Source organism: Pseudorca crassidens, chromosome 14, assembly GCF_039906515.1.
Source record: "Pseudorca crassidens isolate mPseCra1 chromosome 14, mPseCra1.hap1, whole genome shotgun sequence".
Lineage (NCBI taxonomy): Eukaryota > Metazoa > Chordata > Mammalia > Artiodactyla > Delphinidae > Pseudorca > Pseudorca crassidens.
Genome location: NC_090309.1, coordinates 72,676,424 through 72,693,130, shown reverse-complemented (window position 1 = coordinate 72,693,130; position 16,707 = coordinate 72,676,424). Strand labels below are relative to the sequence as shown.

The 16,707-nt window shown below is 55.0% G+C and overlaps 1 protein-coding gene across 1 annotated transcript in view; it reads right to left on the bottom strand.

Moving 5' to 3' along the window:
- DNMT3A (DNA methyltransferase 3 alpha) overlaps window positions 1–16,707 on the bottom strand; it is a 98,310-nt gene that overhangs the window by 63,265 nt on the left and 18,338 nt on the right. The window contains exon 2 of the mRNA XM_067703533.1: window positions 7,690–7,937. Coding sequence (XP_067559634.1) covers window positions 7,690–7,755 — 66 coding nt within the window. The 5' untranslated portion in view covers window positions 7,756–7,937. The remainder of the gene's footprint in view (window positions 1–7,689; window positions 7,938–16,707) is intronic.

Below are 16,707 nucleotides of genomic sequence, written 5' to 3'. Positions count from 1 at the left end.
AGAGCCAGCAAGGGAGGCCTTTAGAACCAAAATTTAAATCTTTTGATCCCCAGCCCTCGGGTCTTTCCACAGCAACATGCCACCATACCCTACGATGCCGTGTGCCCCTGACACGTGCACATATGCACGACGAGGAGCAGCCAGGCAAGCCAAGGTAAAGGTATGCTCTGGCATTCACACGCATACATCCACACGCAGTTGTCTCAGGGGCCTCATGCCTAGACGGGGACCCCTCCCGCTAAGAGAGACACATCCCACGAGGCCCTCACCCAGAGCCAGCCGGCCAGCCAGACATACGTGCTCCCTTCAGAGCGTACACCGGATGCTACTGACCCAGCATCCGCTGAGCAGATGTCTCAAGTTGGTGTTTGAGTCAAGGGGATGAACTTGCCGGATCTAGCCGGCCACTTGCCCGGGCCCCCTGGGACAAGAAGCACGTACAGCCTTTGCCAGCTGGCTGGCTGGCCTCCCAGGGCCTGTCTGTGGTCGTGGAATTCAGCGAGACGAATTGGCTTCTCTGGCAGGCAGAGCCCCGTTCTGGGTGCCTGAGTACCAGGCCCACGACTCCGCAGAGCACCCCGCACACACGCGCGCACACATGCACACGCACACGCATGGCAGGCCCAGGCCGGGCCGCAGGGTGAGCTGCAGGAGGACGGGCGGGGAGGGCAGGGGCACCGGGAATTGCTGTAGGTGCTCCCACTTCCACACAGCCCTCCCAAGCCCCCCGGCTTTTCTGCTCTCGGTCACCTCCCAAAGCTCATCAGTCCTTTGTTTCAACTACTCAACAATATTCAACAGATATTCACTGACTGCTCAGTGGGCTTCATATTATAATTATCGAGGAAGGTCTTCCATGACTCCCAAAAGGCCATGCTCCCAGAAGGCAGCGTCCGTGTCCTGATGGCCCCTCCGACACCCGCACAGCTCCCAGGCACCTGCGCACTGTGGGCTTTCCCCAGGCCCTCCGCACCCCGTGCACCATGCTGGGGCCTCACCGCCTTCCGGAACGGAGACTCCCCCCAGCACATACCCAGCCCACTGCAGCCCAGCCGTGCCCACCCCTGTGGTCCTAGGGCCACCATAAGGCCAGGCCCATGGATGTGCTCAAAAACATTTACTGAGCACCAGCTATGTACCAGATATAAAGATAAGCAAACAGGGAACTCAGTTCAGAGGGAGAGACAACACATAAACACACAAGTGCCTGTGCTGTGCTGAGGGCTGGGATGGAGCGCGGCCACTCTGCTAGCAGCCACCCCAAGCCCCCTTGCCCTCGCTCCTTCAGCAGCCCACCCGGGCTCTGCACAGCCCACCATCTCCTTCCCACCCCACTGGCCACCCTCCCTTGGTGGACGGAAAGAATCCAGAAAAATCTACTTCGTAGCCACGTGACTGTTACCAAGTTTCTCAACCTCTCTAAGCCTCAACTCCCTATCTGTAAAGTGGGGATCCTCCAGCTACTGTGAGGATTGGGTGAGTTAATTGCCCGGCAAAGGAAACTCCTTTGGACGCCCTTCCACACCGTGCACATGCTAAGTGGGGTGATTGCAAGTAACAGCCCTAATAGCCCTGTGGCTCTCCGCAGAGGCAGCTGCAGGACATGACCAGGCCCTGTGCCCAGTCCAGGTGCCAGAAAGGAAGGATATCTTCCCATTTCTCAGTCATCCTGGGACACCCACTCTTGCTCAGCTCCCTGCCGGCCCTCTTCCCTTTGCAGAGCTGAGCTCAGCTTCCCCGCCCAGGCCCTGTGGGGCCTGCTTCTTGGCCGGGATGGGCTCCAACCCCAGCCCAGACCTGAGGGACCTTGGGCCCGGCCGTGGCCCCGCATGCGAGCCTCTGAAGGTAGCACAGCCCCTGCCATCAGCAGTTAGGTCATCCTGGGACTTCCCTGGTGGCACAGCAGTTAAGAATCCACCTGCCAATGCAGGGGACACGAGTTCGAGCCCTGGTCCGGGAAGATCCCACATGCTGCGGAGCAACAAAGCCTGTGCGCCACAACTACTGAGCCTGCGCTCTAGAGCCCGCGAGCCACAACTACCGAAGCCCACGTGCTTTAGGGTCTGCGTGCCGCAACTAATGAGCCCACGTGCTGCAACTACTGAAGCCCAGGTGCCTAGAGCCCGTGCTCTGCAACAAGAGAAGCCAACGCAATGAGAAGCCTGCGCACCACAATGAAGGGTAGCCCCCCCCTCGCTGCAACTAGAGAAAGCCCGCACGTAGCAACGAAGACCCAACGCAGCCAAAAAAAAAAAAAAAAAAAAAGGAGTTAGGTCATCCTGCAACTTGCCTCAGTTTTGCTTCTGTTCAGTGGGTAAAGGGAGAGGGGGCCATAGGCCGTGGGCTCTCAGGGGACTTTAAACCCACACCATTCACACCCTCGTCTGCATTGTCCCCACTCTTCTCCCATGCCTCTCAGTCCTCGGGCTGCAGTGGATCGTCACCACACATGTGCAGATAGGTTGGTAGACAGAGAGATAGGTAGATGGGGAGGAAGGTACGTAGGTAGGTAAATAGACAGCTGGTTAACTATCCAAAATAAATTACAAGCCTCAATCCGTGCCCCTGTGTTGCCCGCTCACACACACCACCTCACGGAAATCCCTCATTTCGCTGCTCAGCAGTCACCTAGCTGAGTCCACGTTCACACACAGGCCTATCTCCAGAGTCCAACTGACCCCCACTTAAGACTGTACTGACTGCAGAGTTAAACTTGACATGTAATAGCGGTTAACTTAGAGAATTTTAGAGAACCCGAACCCTAAAATGGAGGTCCCAGTCAGCTCTGGGGTGGGCGCTGTTTACATCACTTGCCTGCTCTCCATGCGCAAGCATCTAATCGACTCCACTGAGCTAAAAACGGACACGCCATTATTATTATTAGCTGTGTTCCCGAAGAGGTAAGGGCAAAGCTGCCTTTACTGGAACTGTTTAAATGTGTAAGAGGGACGCTCCCTCAACGACCCCTATAGTGACGATTGTAAAGCAAAGAGCAGGCCGAGTGACCGTGTGTGGGCATCTGAGTGCTCTAAGGGCAGGGCATGCCCGGGGCGGGCACCGGATCTGTGGGCCAGCAAGAACAGCTGAGCGTGGAGCCGGGGGAACCCCACCCAAGGATGCCCTTGAACTTCAGAACTGGAGTGCAGGAAGTGGTCAGCGCCCGAGGGAAATCAGTACGCCAGGCCTCTGGGTTGGACCTAGGTGAGAAGGGAGGAGCCCTGGCCACAGCACTGGCCATACGTGCATACGTATACACACAGGCATGCACACACACACACACACACACACGGGCACACTTGCTGTGCTCCCCCAGCACAAATACGTACCCCCCAACAGGCGCTTCTCCTACCCAGTAGGAGAGGGTGAGCTCAGGGCGAGCCGTCCAGGAGCGGCCTCCTTCCTCCAGAGGGCAGGCATGGCTTACCCATCCTTGTATCTTCCTATCCCCTTCCCTTTACTAGGTCCTCCAGCAAGGTATATTCAGTTCACCCAACAAACTCGTGGAGCCCTACTATGTGCCAGGTACCTGGAAAGGTACCTAAGTCTGAAAAGGAGGAAAGGAGGGAAGGAGGAAGGAGGAAGGGAAACAAGCAACGTGTCCACAGCAGTGTCTTCCACACGTAAGAGTATGTACCTGGTGTGTGTGTGTATGTGCATGCACACGTACAGCCAGTCACACATGCTAGCCTGTGTACGTAAGCTCCTGCTGGACATGAAGTGCTCCCAACAGCGACCCCAGGGCAAGAGCACTGCTATGCAGAGAAAAGCATTCTCTGACCATCCCGACTTTCAGAAGAAACTTGGACAGGACTATGGAACATCACAGCTGGGAGGCACCCTCCATTCCATCCCCCTTCACATAGGAGGCAGCCTGAAAGGCACAGGAGCCTGGGTTCGAATCCCAGCACCACTACTTACTAGCTGTGTGACCTTAGACAAGTGACCTAACCTCTCTGAGCATCAGTTTAGTCTTTAATAAGATAGAGTGATGAAAATAACAGAGCCTACCTTATGGAGCAGTTGTAAAAATGAAATAAGATAATGCGAGTACAGAGCTTAAAAGAGCACCTGGCAGACAGTCAGCACTCAATGCATCTGTTATGTTTCTAAGGCCCGAGGAAAGAGGGGAACAGCAAGATCAGGGGCCCAGCCCGGGGCTTGGACTCCTGGCCAGGCACTGATTCACATTTGGGGATCTGAGGAGGCCCTTCCAGCCCCGGGCTTGGAATGCTCTTGGTCCCCCGTCCTGCTCCCTCTGCCCCCCTCTCTCCCCTCTACACAGGGCCTGGCACCATATCTCCATGATCCCCTCTGAGCCAGAACCAAGGCTCCTGGACTTCCTGATGCTCACCTCCCTTCCCATCTCTCATAAGGCCAGCTCCCCCTCCTTTTTCTGTGGCCAGAGTCCCAGGGCTCAGCATCCCTCCTCGCCCCGCCCCCACACCGAGCCTGCCTCCTCCCAGGCTCCCCAAGCTGCCCCGTCCCTGCCCAACACATGGACAGTAGGGCTGGGGAGGCTGCTGGGCAGGTGCCACGAGGACACCACATACACAGGCCTCTGCACTGCCGAGCACAGGCGCGGCCGCCTCAGCCTACCTCGCACAGCTCTGCACCCTGCCTGTTTGATCAGGGCGCTGGGATTGTCCTCCTGTGAAGGGGTCTTATCCACTCTCATTTCCTCTCCATCCTACCCACAAGATACTTCCTGAGCACCTACTGTGTGCTAGTCAGGCCCTGAAGATCCACCCAGACGACGGTGGCTGGGGTCCTGCCCTCCTGGGGCAGCTGCGGGGGCTGGATATTATCCACACCAGTACTTCTCAAATCCCCTAGAGGGCTGGTAAAAACAAGGATTGCTAGGTCCCCTCCCCAGAGTTTCTGATTCAGCAGGTCTAGGGTGGGGCCCGAGCTTTTGCATTGCTAAGCCTTCCAGGTGCCGCTGGTACCGCTGATTTAGGGATCACATTTTGAGAACCAAGGGTTCTCTCTGTAATTCAAGACAGACTGAAGCCAGGGCTTTGATCAGAGAGGAGAGAAAATTAGGGAAAGGGCACATCAGTCAGAGGAAGCAGCATAAACAAAGGCCTGGCAGCTCCAGGAAGTACTGGAGGGAAAGGTACAGGGAGGCGTGGCCGGTGGGGGGGAGGGGCAGGCGGGAAGGGCACATGGGGCCAGGTGGTGAAGGGGCCAGTGGGCAGCCACACCCCTGCCCTCTGGCTCACCAAACAGTTCCTTTGTGCCAGGTGCCCCTGGAAACTCTGCCAGACTCCTTGGGCTATGGCCCAAACCCATCTTCCACTCTGCAGCCACACGGCACCCCTGCCCCAGGCCTGGCTTTCACGGGCTGCCGTGGGCGGCTGTCAGCGTCTCTGCCTGCCCTCCTGGGGGCTGCAGGGGAACCAGCCCAGCGGTGCCAGGGAGGTGTACCAGGTGAGCCAGCACGCACACCGGGGAGAGCGCCCCCCACACCCCAGCCCCCATCTGTCAGCTCCCTCTATCAGCACCAGCTCCGGGCCTGGGTGTGTGTTTGTTGCCTCTTGAGCCAGAACAGTTACTATGGGTGGATAATAATAGCCATCGTAATCCCTCATAATTGGACCAGACTTTGCTGTTTGCAGGGCACTCGCTCCATGCCCGTGACCTCATCTGACTTCCACAACCACCCCATAAAACAGGCACAGCTAGAGTTACTATCCCCATTTTACAGCTGAGCAAACGCAAGCCCAGAGGGCCTGAAGCCACATCTCCAATAAGTGACATCTTCAGGCCTGGGGCCCGGGACTCGGGACTCTCTGTCCAGTGCTTTTTCCCTGTCCTGAACTGTCATGATGGAGAGCCTGTCTGCGGCTCTCCATGGGAGGGGCCGGGGGCTCTGCGGCCCAGGGAAGCCCTGTCCAGTAACAGGAGAAATGTGGCTCGGCTGCCCCTCCTCCTCCAACTGGGGGGCGGGGGGCAGCTGACCACCAACTGCAAGTGCATGGACACAGAGCTGTGTCAGCACCAGTCGGGACATCGGACCGGGGGAGGGGTCAGGGTCACCTAATCTAACGGAGGAGCAAAGCCAGGCCCAAGGAGGGAAGGGAATTATCCATGGCCACAGCTGCCACTCAAGAGCACAGGTGGGTGCGGGTGGCCCTGACTCTATGGCGGCAGAGTCTGGGTCTGCTGCCGCCTGCGTCCGCGGGATCGGAAAGAAAGGGACTGACCTGTAAGCCCTAGGAGCCCCACCCAGTGGGCTGCAGCACGCACTTTCCTCCCAGCTTGGGGGTATACACGGTCCCCAGTCCCGTGGCACTCTGCAGGATCCTGGGCTGGAAAGACAGGCGTCTGGGCTTCGTGCACGCATCCGCGCGCGTGCGTGCGTGTGTGTGTGTGTGTGTGTCCGTAACCATGCAGGTGGGGCAGTGAAAAAGACTCCGATACAGGAGAGCAGGCTCTCATCTGGACCCCCCACTGATAAGCTGGGCTCAGCTTCCTCATCTCCAAACCAGGGCCATCTGTCCTTGCCCCACTTGTTTCAAGGGCTGTCCTCAAGGACCAAATGGATGGAAACCACCCAGAAGGCAGAAACTGGCTCTAAGAATGAGCAAGCCCAGAAGGAGCTGAGCACGCGCGGCGGGAGGGTGGGCAGGGAGCAGGTCTCAGAACTGCCGCTGATGGCGGATCACCAGAGCTGACCCCCTCAGAGCACTCAGTCGTCCCACACCTGGTGTCAGGTGTCCACCCTGGTTCCAGGAGGACAAACTGTGCCCCAGAAGCTCTCAGATACCACCAAGTATCACCACCCCTCACTGCCGCTCAGGGAGAGGAGAACAGGCAGAGGGAACTGCGGGGACCAGGGCATGGCAGACGGGACGCCCCGGGAAGGCCGTTGGCTGGTGCAGCTTCCCTGGAAGGGTGGCGGCAGGGTCTACCGTTCCACAGAAGGGAAAAAGAGTCCACGTGCTGGGGATTCGAATGGCTTTGCCTACAGGTGGACACGGCTTGGTGAGGTCCCGAGGTTGCCTGTCGAAAGCCGGCAGGGACACCTACCAGTCTGCTGGCATCTCCTCTAACTGATTTAGGCCCATTCTGGACTTGAGCAGAAGGGTGAAGAGGTCACCCCTCATGGGGCTCCAAAAACAAGGAGGTCACTAGCTCCATGGCCAGAAGTGACACTTGCTCAGCGCCAGGGATGGGGCAGGGGAGGGAAATCACCATCTCCACTGTGACTGGTGCCACCCTGAGCACACAGCACACAGCACACAGCGCGCCATGCACCGCGGTGAGCCTCGCTGTCTGTGCCGCCGGGGGAGCCCTCACGAGGCCTCCCATCTACAGAGCCCCCTGAACTTGTCTTTGGCCTCCCCAAAGCTACTAATCCCCCTGGGGAAACAGAGGCAGCTAACCCAGGTAAAGTGACTCACCTGAGGACACACAGCTAGTAAGAGGCCGATCCAGAAAGGAAGCCAGATGTGAGGACCCTGCAAGGCCAGCCCTAACAATCGCACACGCCTGGGGTCTGAAGCTCTGCTCACACACCACGGGGGTTGAAGACTGGGTCCCGGAGCCTGACCACCAGGATTTAACCTCTCCAAGCCTCAGTTTGCTCATCACCAAAACAGGGAGATAGATCTTCCCTACAGGCCCGTGTGAGGACGGAGCGGCGCGGTCCAGCGCCCAGCACCCCCAGCAGAGCCGGCTGCTCACCTTGCGCTCCTCCTCCCCCCGCTCCGGAGCGGGGCCGCTGGCGTCCCCGGGGCCGCTGGCGGGCATCGCGGGCAGCTGGGCGGTGGGAGGCAGGCTGGGGCTGCGCGGGGCTGGGGGGCTGCTGGCCTCTGGGGAAGGAATTATCGTGGTCTTGGTAAGCAAGAGTTAAAACTTAAACATAGATCCCGGCGCCGAGGGTGAAACGCGGCCTCAGGCTGTCTGTGGGGCTGGGCTTCCCGTGGCTCCACCTGTGGGGGGAAGAGAAGAGGGGTCAGCAGGGCAAGCCACCTCCACCCCAGGCCCCAGCTGACAGCCACCGGCTCCCAGGGCCAGACCCTCGGCCCCGGGGCCCCGCTGGCCTGAGTCCTTTTCCCAGGCGCAGGCCGACCCGGCACCCAGCGATGCGGGCACCCAGCGATGCGGGCACCGAGGCCGAATCGGCAGGAGGGCCGCACCTGCCTCCAACGCGCGACAGTTGCCGAGGCACAGTGGGCGCCACTTGTGGGACTTCCAGCCGCCTCCCGCCCCCTCCCGTCTCTTCATTCACGGCTGTTCTTTCCTTTGAAAGCTTCCCGCAGCCTCCCCCCCCCGCCCCCCCGGGAAATCCCAGAGGTCCCCAGCCGGCTACATTTTCCTTCTGATCTGTCCTCCCCGCGCCCCTACCCCCACCCCGCCCCCACCACGTGGAGGAAGTGAGCCGCAGTCACAGGATGTAGTGAGATGAATGTCACCTCACTTTAGGGCCGGCGCCTGGGCCCGGAGAAGGCTGAGGGTGAACCCGGACTGCGGCCAGGCTGAAGGCCTGGGTTTGCAGGGCTGTCCAGGGGACGCCCCGGGGTGGGGCGGGGGGCGAGGCGGCAGCCGCACGGAGCGAGGGAGGATGCCAGGCCGCTCCCCCGGCACCCCGCGAACCAGCCCCACCTGCCTTGGGGGACTGTGGGCTCCAGGGGGCCCTGCGAACGCACATGGCTGAATTTTAGGGGCTTTTCGGCCTCCCTGCTTCAGGTGCGGGCCTCTCGCCAGTGAACTAACAAAGGCTGGGCCACAGGCCTCAGCTGGGGCGGGGGCGGGGGGGGGGGGTCGCGGCTTCACCCCCTTGGTTCGGAGGAGCCGCAGAGAGATCTCCGGCTCTTCGCCCCCCAGGAGGAGCCTGGGCCCAGCCCCTGCCTCCGAGGGCCAGCCAGCACGGGGAGGGGCCTGGCAGGAGGAGGAAAGTGGGAGGCAGGCTGGATCCGGGCCCACCCACACCCTTCCACTTCCAGTTCCCGGTTCTGCTTCCCCCGCTCCCCACCCCCCCAACTCCAGGGCTGCTTCTCCCATCCCCCTCCAGCCAGAGCTCCCTGGAAAACCAGGAACCGGAGAAGGCGCAGGCTTGGGTCTCCCACGGGTGCAGCCCCTCCCCAGGGATGGGCGCTGGGCTGGGAGGTGGGGGGGTGTGGAGGGGGAAGCTGGCGCTGGGAGGAGCCTCCTTAGGGCCCGGACACGAGGGGCCCCATAAGTTAGAGCCTGGACAGGCTGAAGGTGCTCCCACCCCCCACCCCCCCACCAGGTGAGCCCTAAGGAAGCCGCAGGTGTAGCGCTGGTCCAGGCTGGGCGCAGTGCTGGGCCGAGGAACGTCTGCTATGTGGGTTCAGGAGGGAGAGCAAATCCGTGTGTCCCATGCGGTGCAAAGCCCGGGACGGGTCTTCCTCTTTGGGCAGCTACAAGTATTAGTACCATCTACTATTGAATCTAAGGCTGCAAAAGGCTAAGGCTTACCCGTGTTTCAGTATCAGGGCAGAGGCTTGAATCCAGATCTCTGACTCTAGGGCTCTGAGGGCGTCTCTATGAAGCTCCGTCCCCCAGCTTACACCACCCCACAGAAACAACCCCGAGAGCCCATCAGACAACCGGGCCAACCCAGAACTCCACAAGGCTTCTGACCGTCATCAGCCAGCCCGCGAGTCCCCCTCAAACCCACCCCTTGTCTGTTAGCACAGATCCCCGATCACCCACCACATCAAAATCTTCCAAAGGATGGGCAAGCTGAGAGAGGCAGGGTAGGCTGGGAAGAACACTGAACCCGGGAAGAACTTCTCTGGCCCTTAGCTTCCTCATCCATAAAATGGAAGAGGTCGACTAGATGATCTTCGAGAACGTCTCCTAGCCCTGCCCTGCCAGGCTGTTGAGGCCCCAAAGGCAAAGGGCAGGATCCTACGAGGCTGGGCCATCTCCAGGAGCCCCGAGAGCCCTAGAATGGAGTCCGAGCCAGGCACAGAGTACGTCAGGGGCAGACAGCCCTCTCCCGGGTATGTGTCTCAATGCTGCCCTGAGGCCTAGAAACATCCAGGGGCTTCTGTAAGAAAAAGCTTTCAGAGAACCTCTGGCGGCTAGTGACAAGAGGAAGGAAGCAGGAGGGAAACGCAGAACATCGCAGGGTGTTGACCCCGACGGCAAACACCCCGGAAAGGAAAGGAAAGGCTCTTTCCTCCGCCCCTTCCTCTGCTCACCCCTCCGACATGAGCTGCACGCTGTCTCACAGCAAACACAGCTGACCTGGGTCAGTCTTTCGGTTCCTTTGTGTAACTCAATGGAACAGCCTCGTCAGTAAGTGTCCCTCAAAGCCACCCAGCATCGTCTAAGACCATCCAGCACATGGCTGGGCAGGCCATGCACTGCACAGCTCCAGAGCCCACCGTGGTGGCCAAGTTCTAGGCCTGAACACAGCGCTTCCCGCCAGTCCTTAGAAGCTTCCTTCTTCTCCCAAGCAGTCCTGCCGAGGGAAGAGACCTGCTCTTGGGCCCACGGTCCCAACACAGCAGCGTGTGTCTACCGTGACATGATGGCCCTGCTGCTCCTGGCACCAAAGCGTCCTCCTCACGCATGCCAAGGGCTGCACCACAAAACCACCACCAAATAAAAACCCTTGCCAAGAGCCCTACCCCCACAACAGGCAGCTTTTAGTTTCTCCTTCATACTGCTAACATCCACAGTGGCCATGAATAATTTTAGAACAACTTAAAAAAAGTTGTTTTGAGGAATCCTACCATGAAAATGTCTTGGTATAGCGACTGACATGGTCACCATCCTCACCGCTCCAGTTACAAAACTGCTGTGGAAAAGGAATGGGATTTTGATTCTATACACCCAAGGGCGCTACCTTCTAAATCCAACGTAGTAGAAAGATTTTTTTAAAGAAGACATAAAGGGACTTCCTTGGTGGTCCAGTGGTTAAGACTCCATGCTCCCACTGCAGGGCGCACGGGTTCGAACCCTGGTTGGGGAACTAAGATCCCGCATGCCACATGGTGCAGCCAAAAAAAAATAAAATAAAGAAGACATAAAGTCACAAGATTGGGTTGAACAGAGAGGAGACACCACCAACAAGATGTGGGGGTCTGGAAAGCAGATTTGTGGCAGGCAAATTTCAGACAGCACATGACAAGTGATTTATAACAGAGTCCTTTAAAGACACGTGGCATGATAGCACCACGTATCTCCGGGACCAGGGGTGAAGAGGATGCATGAGTGAAAATAAAAAGGATCGAATGAAAGAAGTAAGATCCCTAAATCCACCTCCCCCAGAAGTCTGAGATTTACTCTCCAGAGAGCACAAAACAGAGGGTCTTTGCGCAGAGAGTCGACAAGCACCGTTGACAGCAAGAGTCATAAACAAAAACCAAGGAGATGAAGGTTATTTTCAACGCTGAGGTTGAGTCCCCCAGGCTAGTCCCCCACTGGGCTCCTAGAATAGTGGCAGCCAGACCTTACCTTCTTCTCTGGGGAATCTTACCAGTGCAAGAAGAAAGGCCTAAGGATACAGATATTGACACCAGAACCCAAATGGTTTCCAAATGGCTTGTTTAGGTCAGCCAATGCGGATCTGCAAGTCAGCCAGCTTCCAATCAGCTTTTTAGTCCCCTGTTCTTAACCCTAAAAGGACAACCAAGGACCACTAGACATCCGAGGGAAGACTCCAACTTGCAGTGCTTCCACCATGGAAGGGCGCCACCATGCCCTCTACCACTGAACTTTTTTTTTTTTTTAATTGAAGTAGAGTTGATTTACAACGTTGTGGCAATCTCTACTGCACAGCACAGTGACTCAGTTATACACACATACGCATTCTTTTTTATACTCTTTTCCATTATGGTTTATCCCAGGTTATTGAATATAGTTCCCTGTGCTATACATTAGGACCTTATTGTTTATCCATTCTAAATGTAATAGTTTGCATCTACCAACTCCAAACTCCCAGTCCATCCCTCTCCCTCCCCGCTCCCTCTTGCCAACCACAAATCTGTTCTCTATGTCTATGAGTCTGTTTCTGTTTTGTAGATAGGTGCATTTGTGCCTTATTTTAGGTTCCACATATAAGTGATATCATATGATAGTTGTCTTTCTCTTTCTGAGAAAGTATGATAATCTTAGTGGATAGCATGATAATACTGTCACTTAGTATGACAATCTCATGTTGCTGCAAATGGCCTTTTTTGTTCTTTTTTATGACTGAGTAGTATTCCATTGTATATATGTACCACATCTTTATCCATTCACCTGTCGATGGACATTTAGGTTGTTTCCATGTTTTGGCTATTGTGAACAGTGCTGCTATCAACACAGGGGTACATGTATCTTTTGGGGGTTTTCTTTGTTTTTTTGTTTAACATCTTTATTGGAGTATAATTGCTTTACAATGGTGTATTAGTTTCTGCTGTATAACAAAGTGAATCAGCTATACATAAATATATATCCCCATATCTCCTCCCTCTTGCGTCTCCCTCCCTCCCTCCCTGTCCCACCCCTCTAGGTGGTCACAAAGCACCGAGCTGATCTCCCTGTGCTATGCAGCTGCTTCCCACTAGCTATTTTACATTTGGTAGTGTATATATGTAAATGCTACTCTCTCACTTCATCCCAGCTTACCCTTCCCCCTCCCCGTGTCCTCAAGTCCATTCTCTACGTCTGCATCTTTATTCCTGTCCTACCCCTAGGTTCTTCAGAACCTTTTTTTTTTTTTAGATTCCATATGTATGTGTTAGCATATGGTATCTGTTTTTCTCTTTCTGACTTACTTCACTCTGTATGACAGTCTCTAGGTCCATCCACCTCACTACAAATAACTCAATTTCGTTCCTTTTTATGGCTGAGTAATATTCCATTGTATATATGTGCTGCATCTTCTTTATCCATTCATCTGTCGATGGACACTTAAGCTGCTTCCACTGAACTGTTTTGTTTTTTTTTGCGGTACATGGGCCTCTCACCGTTGTGGCCTCTCCTGTTGCGGAGCACAGGCTCCGGACACGCAGGCTCAGCGGCCATGGCTCACGGGCCCAGCCACTCCGCGGCATGTGGGATCTTCCCGGACCGGGGCACGAACCCATGTCCCCTGCATCGGCAGGCGGACTCTCAACCACTGCGCCACCGGGGAAGCCTGAACTGTCTTTTTAATCTGACAAAACTACAGGTGTCATTCGCTGTTTTTACTCTGTGGTCTGAACTCAGGAACTGAATGGATTTGGATAAAGATGAAGACCTGTCCTGGGCAATGGGCTCCAAACAGGGGAGTAAAACAAGCAAGAAGACATGGGCTCCAGAAAACAGGAATTCCAACCAGAAGGAAGGCAAAGGGAATGCCAAGGAGGACAACAAAAAGAAGTCACCGGATGGCAGCTAACTATGCCACACGCCCCGAGAGCAATAGAGCGGATAACTCAAAAAATGGAACTGAAACATAACACTTGATGTGACCGCCCTCGTGGAAGCCATACGGACAGCTATTAGGAGGTGTAGCAGAAATGGGCAAAAGGTATAAAGAAAATAAGGCAGATAAAGAAACAAGGTAGGGGCTTCCCTGGTGATCCAGTGGTTAAGACTCTGTGCTTCCAATGCAGGGGGCCCAGGTTCGATCCCTGGTCAGGGAACTGGATCCCACATGCAGCAGTGAAGCTGCTGCGCGCCACAGCCAAGACCCAGTGCAGCCAAATTAAATAAACAAATAAATAAGTTTTTAAAACGACAAAAGTCAATTAAGAAAAAGAAATAAGGTAATTATTCATTTCAGGGGGAAAAAAGGAAACTATTGTAGTACAGTATAAAGCTCAGCTGTGAACAGTTGCATGAGTTGATTTAACAAGTATGTGTACATGACATACATAAGTATGCATGTTTGTATGTATGTATGTGGATGTAGACATATTGCCTGGTGTATTAATTTCCTATTGCTTCTGTTACAAATTACCACAAAGTTAATGGCTTAAAACAGCACAAATTTGTTTCTTGCAGCTCTGGAAGTCAGAAGTCCAAAATGGTTCTCGTCACTGGGCTGAAATCGAGGTGTTGGCGGGCTGCATGCTTTTCTGCAGGCCCTGGGGAGGTTCCATTTTCTTAACTTTTTCAGCTTCGAGAGGCTGCGTGCATTCCTTGGCTCCTGGCTCCCTTCCATCCTCAAAGCCAGCAATGGCCAGTCTTTCTCCCATCACATTACTCTGACCCTCCTGCCTCTGCCTTTGACTTTCAAGGATCCTGATGATGACATTGGGCCCACCCAGATGATCCAGGATAAATCTCCCCATCTCAAGATCCTTAACTTAACCACATCTGTGAAGTCTCTTTTGCCACATAAGGTGACACGTTCACGGGTTCAGGGGATTAGGATGTGGCCGTCTTTGCAGGGCCATTATCCTGCCTGCTACACGCATACATATATGTATATTATTATAGGCGTAAGACATTTTTGAAAGAACACCGGTAAGGTACTATTTATTTATTTATTTATTTATTTAATTTATTTTTGGCTGCGTTGGGTCTTCGTTGCTGCGCGCGGGCTTTTCTCTGGTTGCGGCGAGCGGGGGCTACTCTTCGTTGCGGTGCGGGGGCTTCTCATTGCGGTGGCTTCCCTTGTTGCGAAGCACGGGCTCTAGGCGCGTGGGCTTCAGTAGTTGCGGCACAAGGGCTCAGTAGTTGTGGCGCACGAGCTCTAGAGCGCAGGCTTAGTAGTTGTGGTGCACAGGCTTAGTTGCTCCGTGGCATGTGGGATCTTCCCGGAGCAGGGCTCGAACCCGTGTCCCCTGCACTGGCAGGTGGATTCTTAACCACTGTGCCACCAGGGAAGACCCCTGGTAAGGTATTATTGATAGTATGTCTACCATGAGAAATACTGAGGGGGTTGGCTGGGTAGAATGTCATGGTTGGCCATATAAGAGAGCTAAATTCTTATTTACCAAATAGGAAATCAATGGAAAATGTCTACAATGGAAGAGTCAAAAATACGAACATTACTCAGACCCATGAGATGCAAAATCGCTAGAAGAAACAGCTAAAAGTGGTTGCCTCTGAGAAGAAGAAGGTGGAAGGAGACAAGGAACAACTGCATTTGGTGAAGAGATGTTAGTCCTGTTTACTTCTTAAATTATATGCATGTAATACTGTGAAGAGATAAAAAGTAATTTTTTAAAAGAGAGAATGGGTCTGGGAATGAGGGCTTACATCCAGCTGCAACCATTGGATGGGTTTGGCCTCCATCCTCCTCCATAAGAGTGCAGCTAAGTCCTTCCACCTCTGTTACGCTACGAAACCGTCACGTCCCACAGAACACCCATCATCAGCTCCTCACCCCCACACAGAGTTCCATCATCCGCTCTAAAAGTGGTACCTCCCTCCCCGCCCCACCATCACATCCCTCACGAAATGTTTAATTCTTGCAACACATCATTTCCACCAAGTCCAGCCCATGTGCAGCATGGTGCACCTCCCTTATGTTCCCCCCTAACTGCACGTCGACATGCCATTGCTGCCCACATCCCTAACCACAGCTCAGCTCGCTCATCAGTCCATCTCAGACCCAAGACCCACAATTCAACCATCTCCCGAAGCCTCCAGACTGTCCTGCTGCGTCACCTCCCACCTCTGCCACCACACCGTCCCCAGCACCATTCCCACCCTCCTCACCGATCCCAACCCCATCAGCACCCCCTGAGCCAATCAATCACCCCAAAGCCTCACCTCCAAGCCTGCTCCAACCAGCACCGACTAGATCGTCGCCCCAGTCTCACCTCAACAAGGGCCGGCGAGGAATCATCCCCTTCCAGAAACAAAACCATAATTGCCCACAAACCCAGATCCTTCCTCCATCAAAAACAACCCTAATGTGACCACCATAAGAGCCCCTCCGGCTCCATCTCAAGTCCTCTCTTTGAATTGCTGAAAAATATCTGACCGTCTCCGCACCAGGTCCTTCTTCACCCCTCTAGCTGAAGTCTGCCCTTTTTGCAGTGGACTTTGCTGGTTTCGATCTAGTTACCTTCCCCTCCTTCCCAGTGGGGTTTTGTGGTGTTTGTGCCGACCCCACCCCTCACCCTAGTCACAGAGTGAGCGTGTGACCAGGCGGGGCCAATCAGAGGCCCCCCAGGAGCGTTTTGGTGCAAAGGAACGATGCTAACGTGATGGGACGTGGGTCAGGAGCTGCTGGCTGCATTGGGGAAAGCTTGCCTGAGGGATGGAGATAGACGCTGGAACACTGAGGCCATTGTCTGGGCCCCCGGACCCAGCTGTACCTGGAGGCAGGGCATCTCTGAACCTCTCGGTAATGTGAGACTTTCCCTACTTTGGTGTGAGTGAGTCTGTGCCTTGCGGCTGACGGTCCTGACTCATATACTAATCTCAACCTCCTGAAGTCTTCCCTGGGAGGCCCGACTGCGTGGGTTCAAATTCTGTCTGTATTAGCGTCAGCTGTGTGACCTGAGGCATAACTGTGCATCAGTTTTCTCAGCTGTAAAATGGGGGAAATAACACTTGCCACTTCACGGCCTGTTGTGAGAATTAAAGTGAGATGTATTAAAAATGCTAACAGGGAATTCCCTGGTGGTCCAGTGGTTAGGACTCCACACTTCCACTGCAGGGGGCCCAGGTTCGATTCCCTCACTGGTCAGGGAACTCAGATCCTGCAAGCCGCACAGCAGGGCCAAAAAAAAAAAAAAAAATAGAATGGATGAAATAACATTAAAATTATTTGCTTTAAGAAACATGCCAACAAGA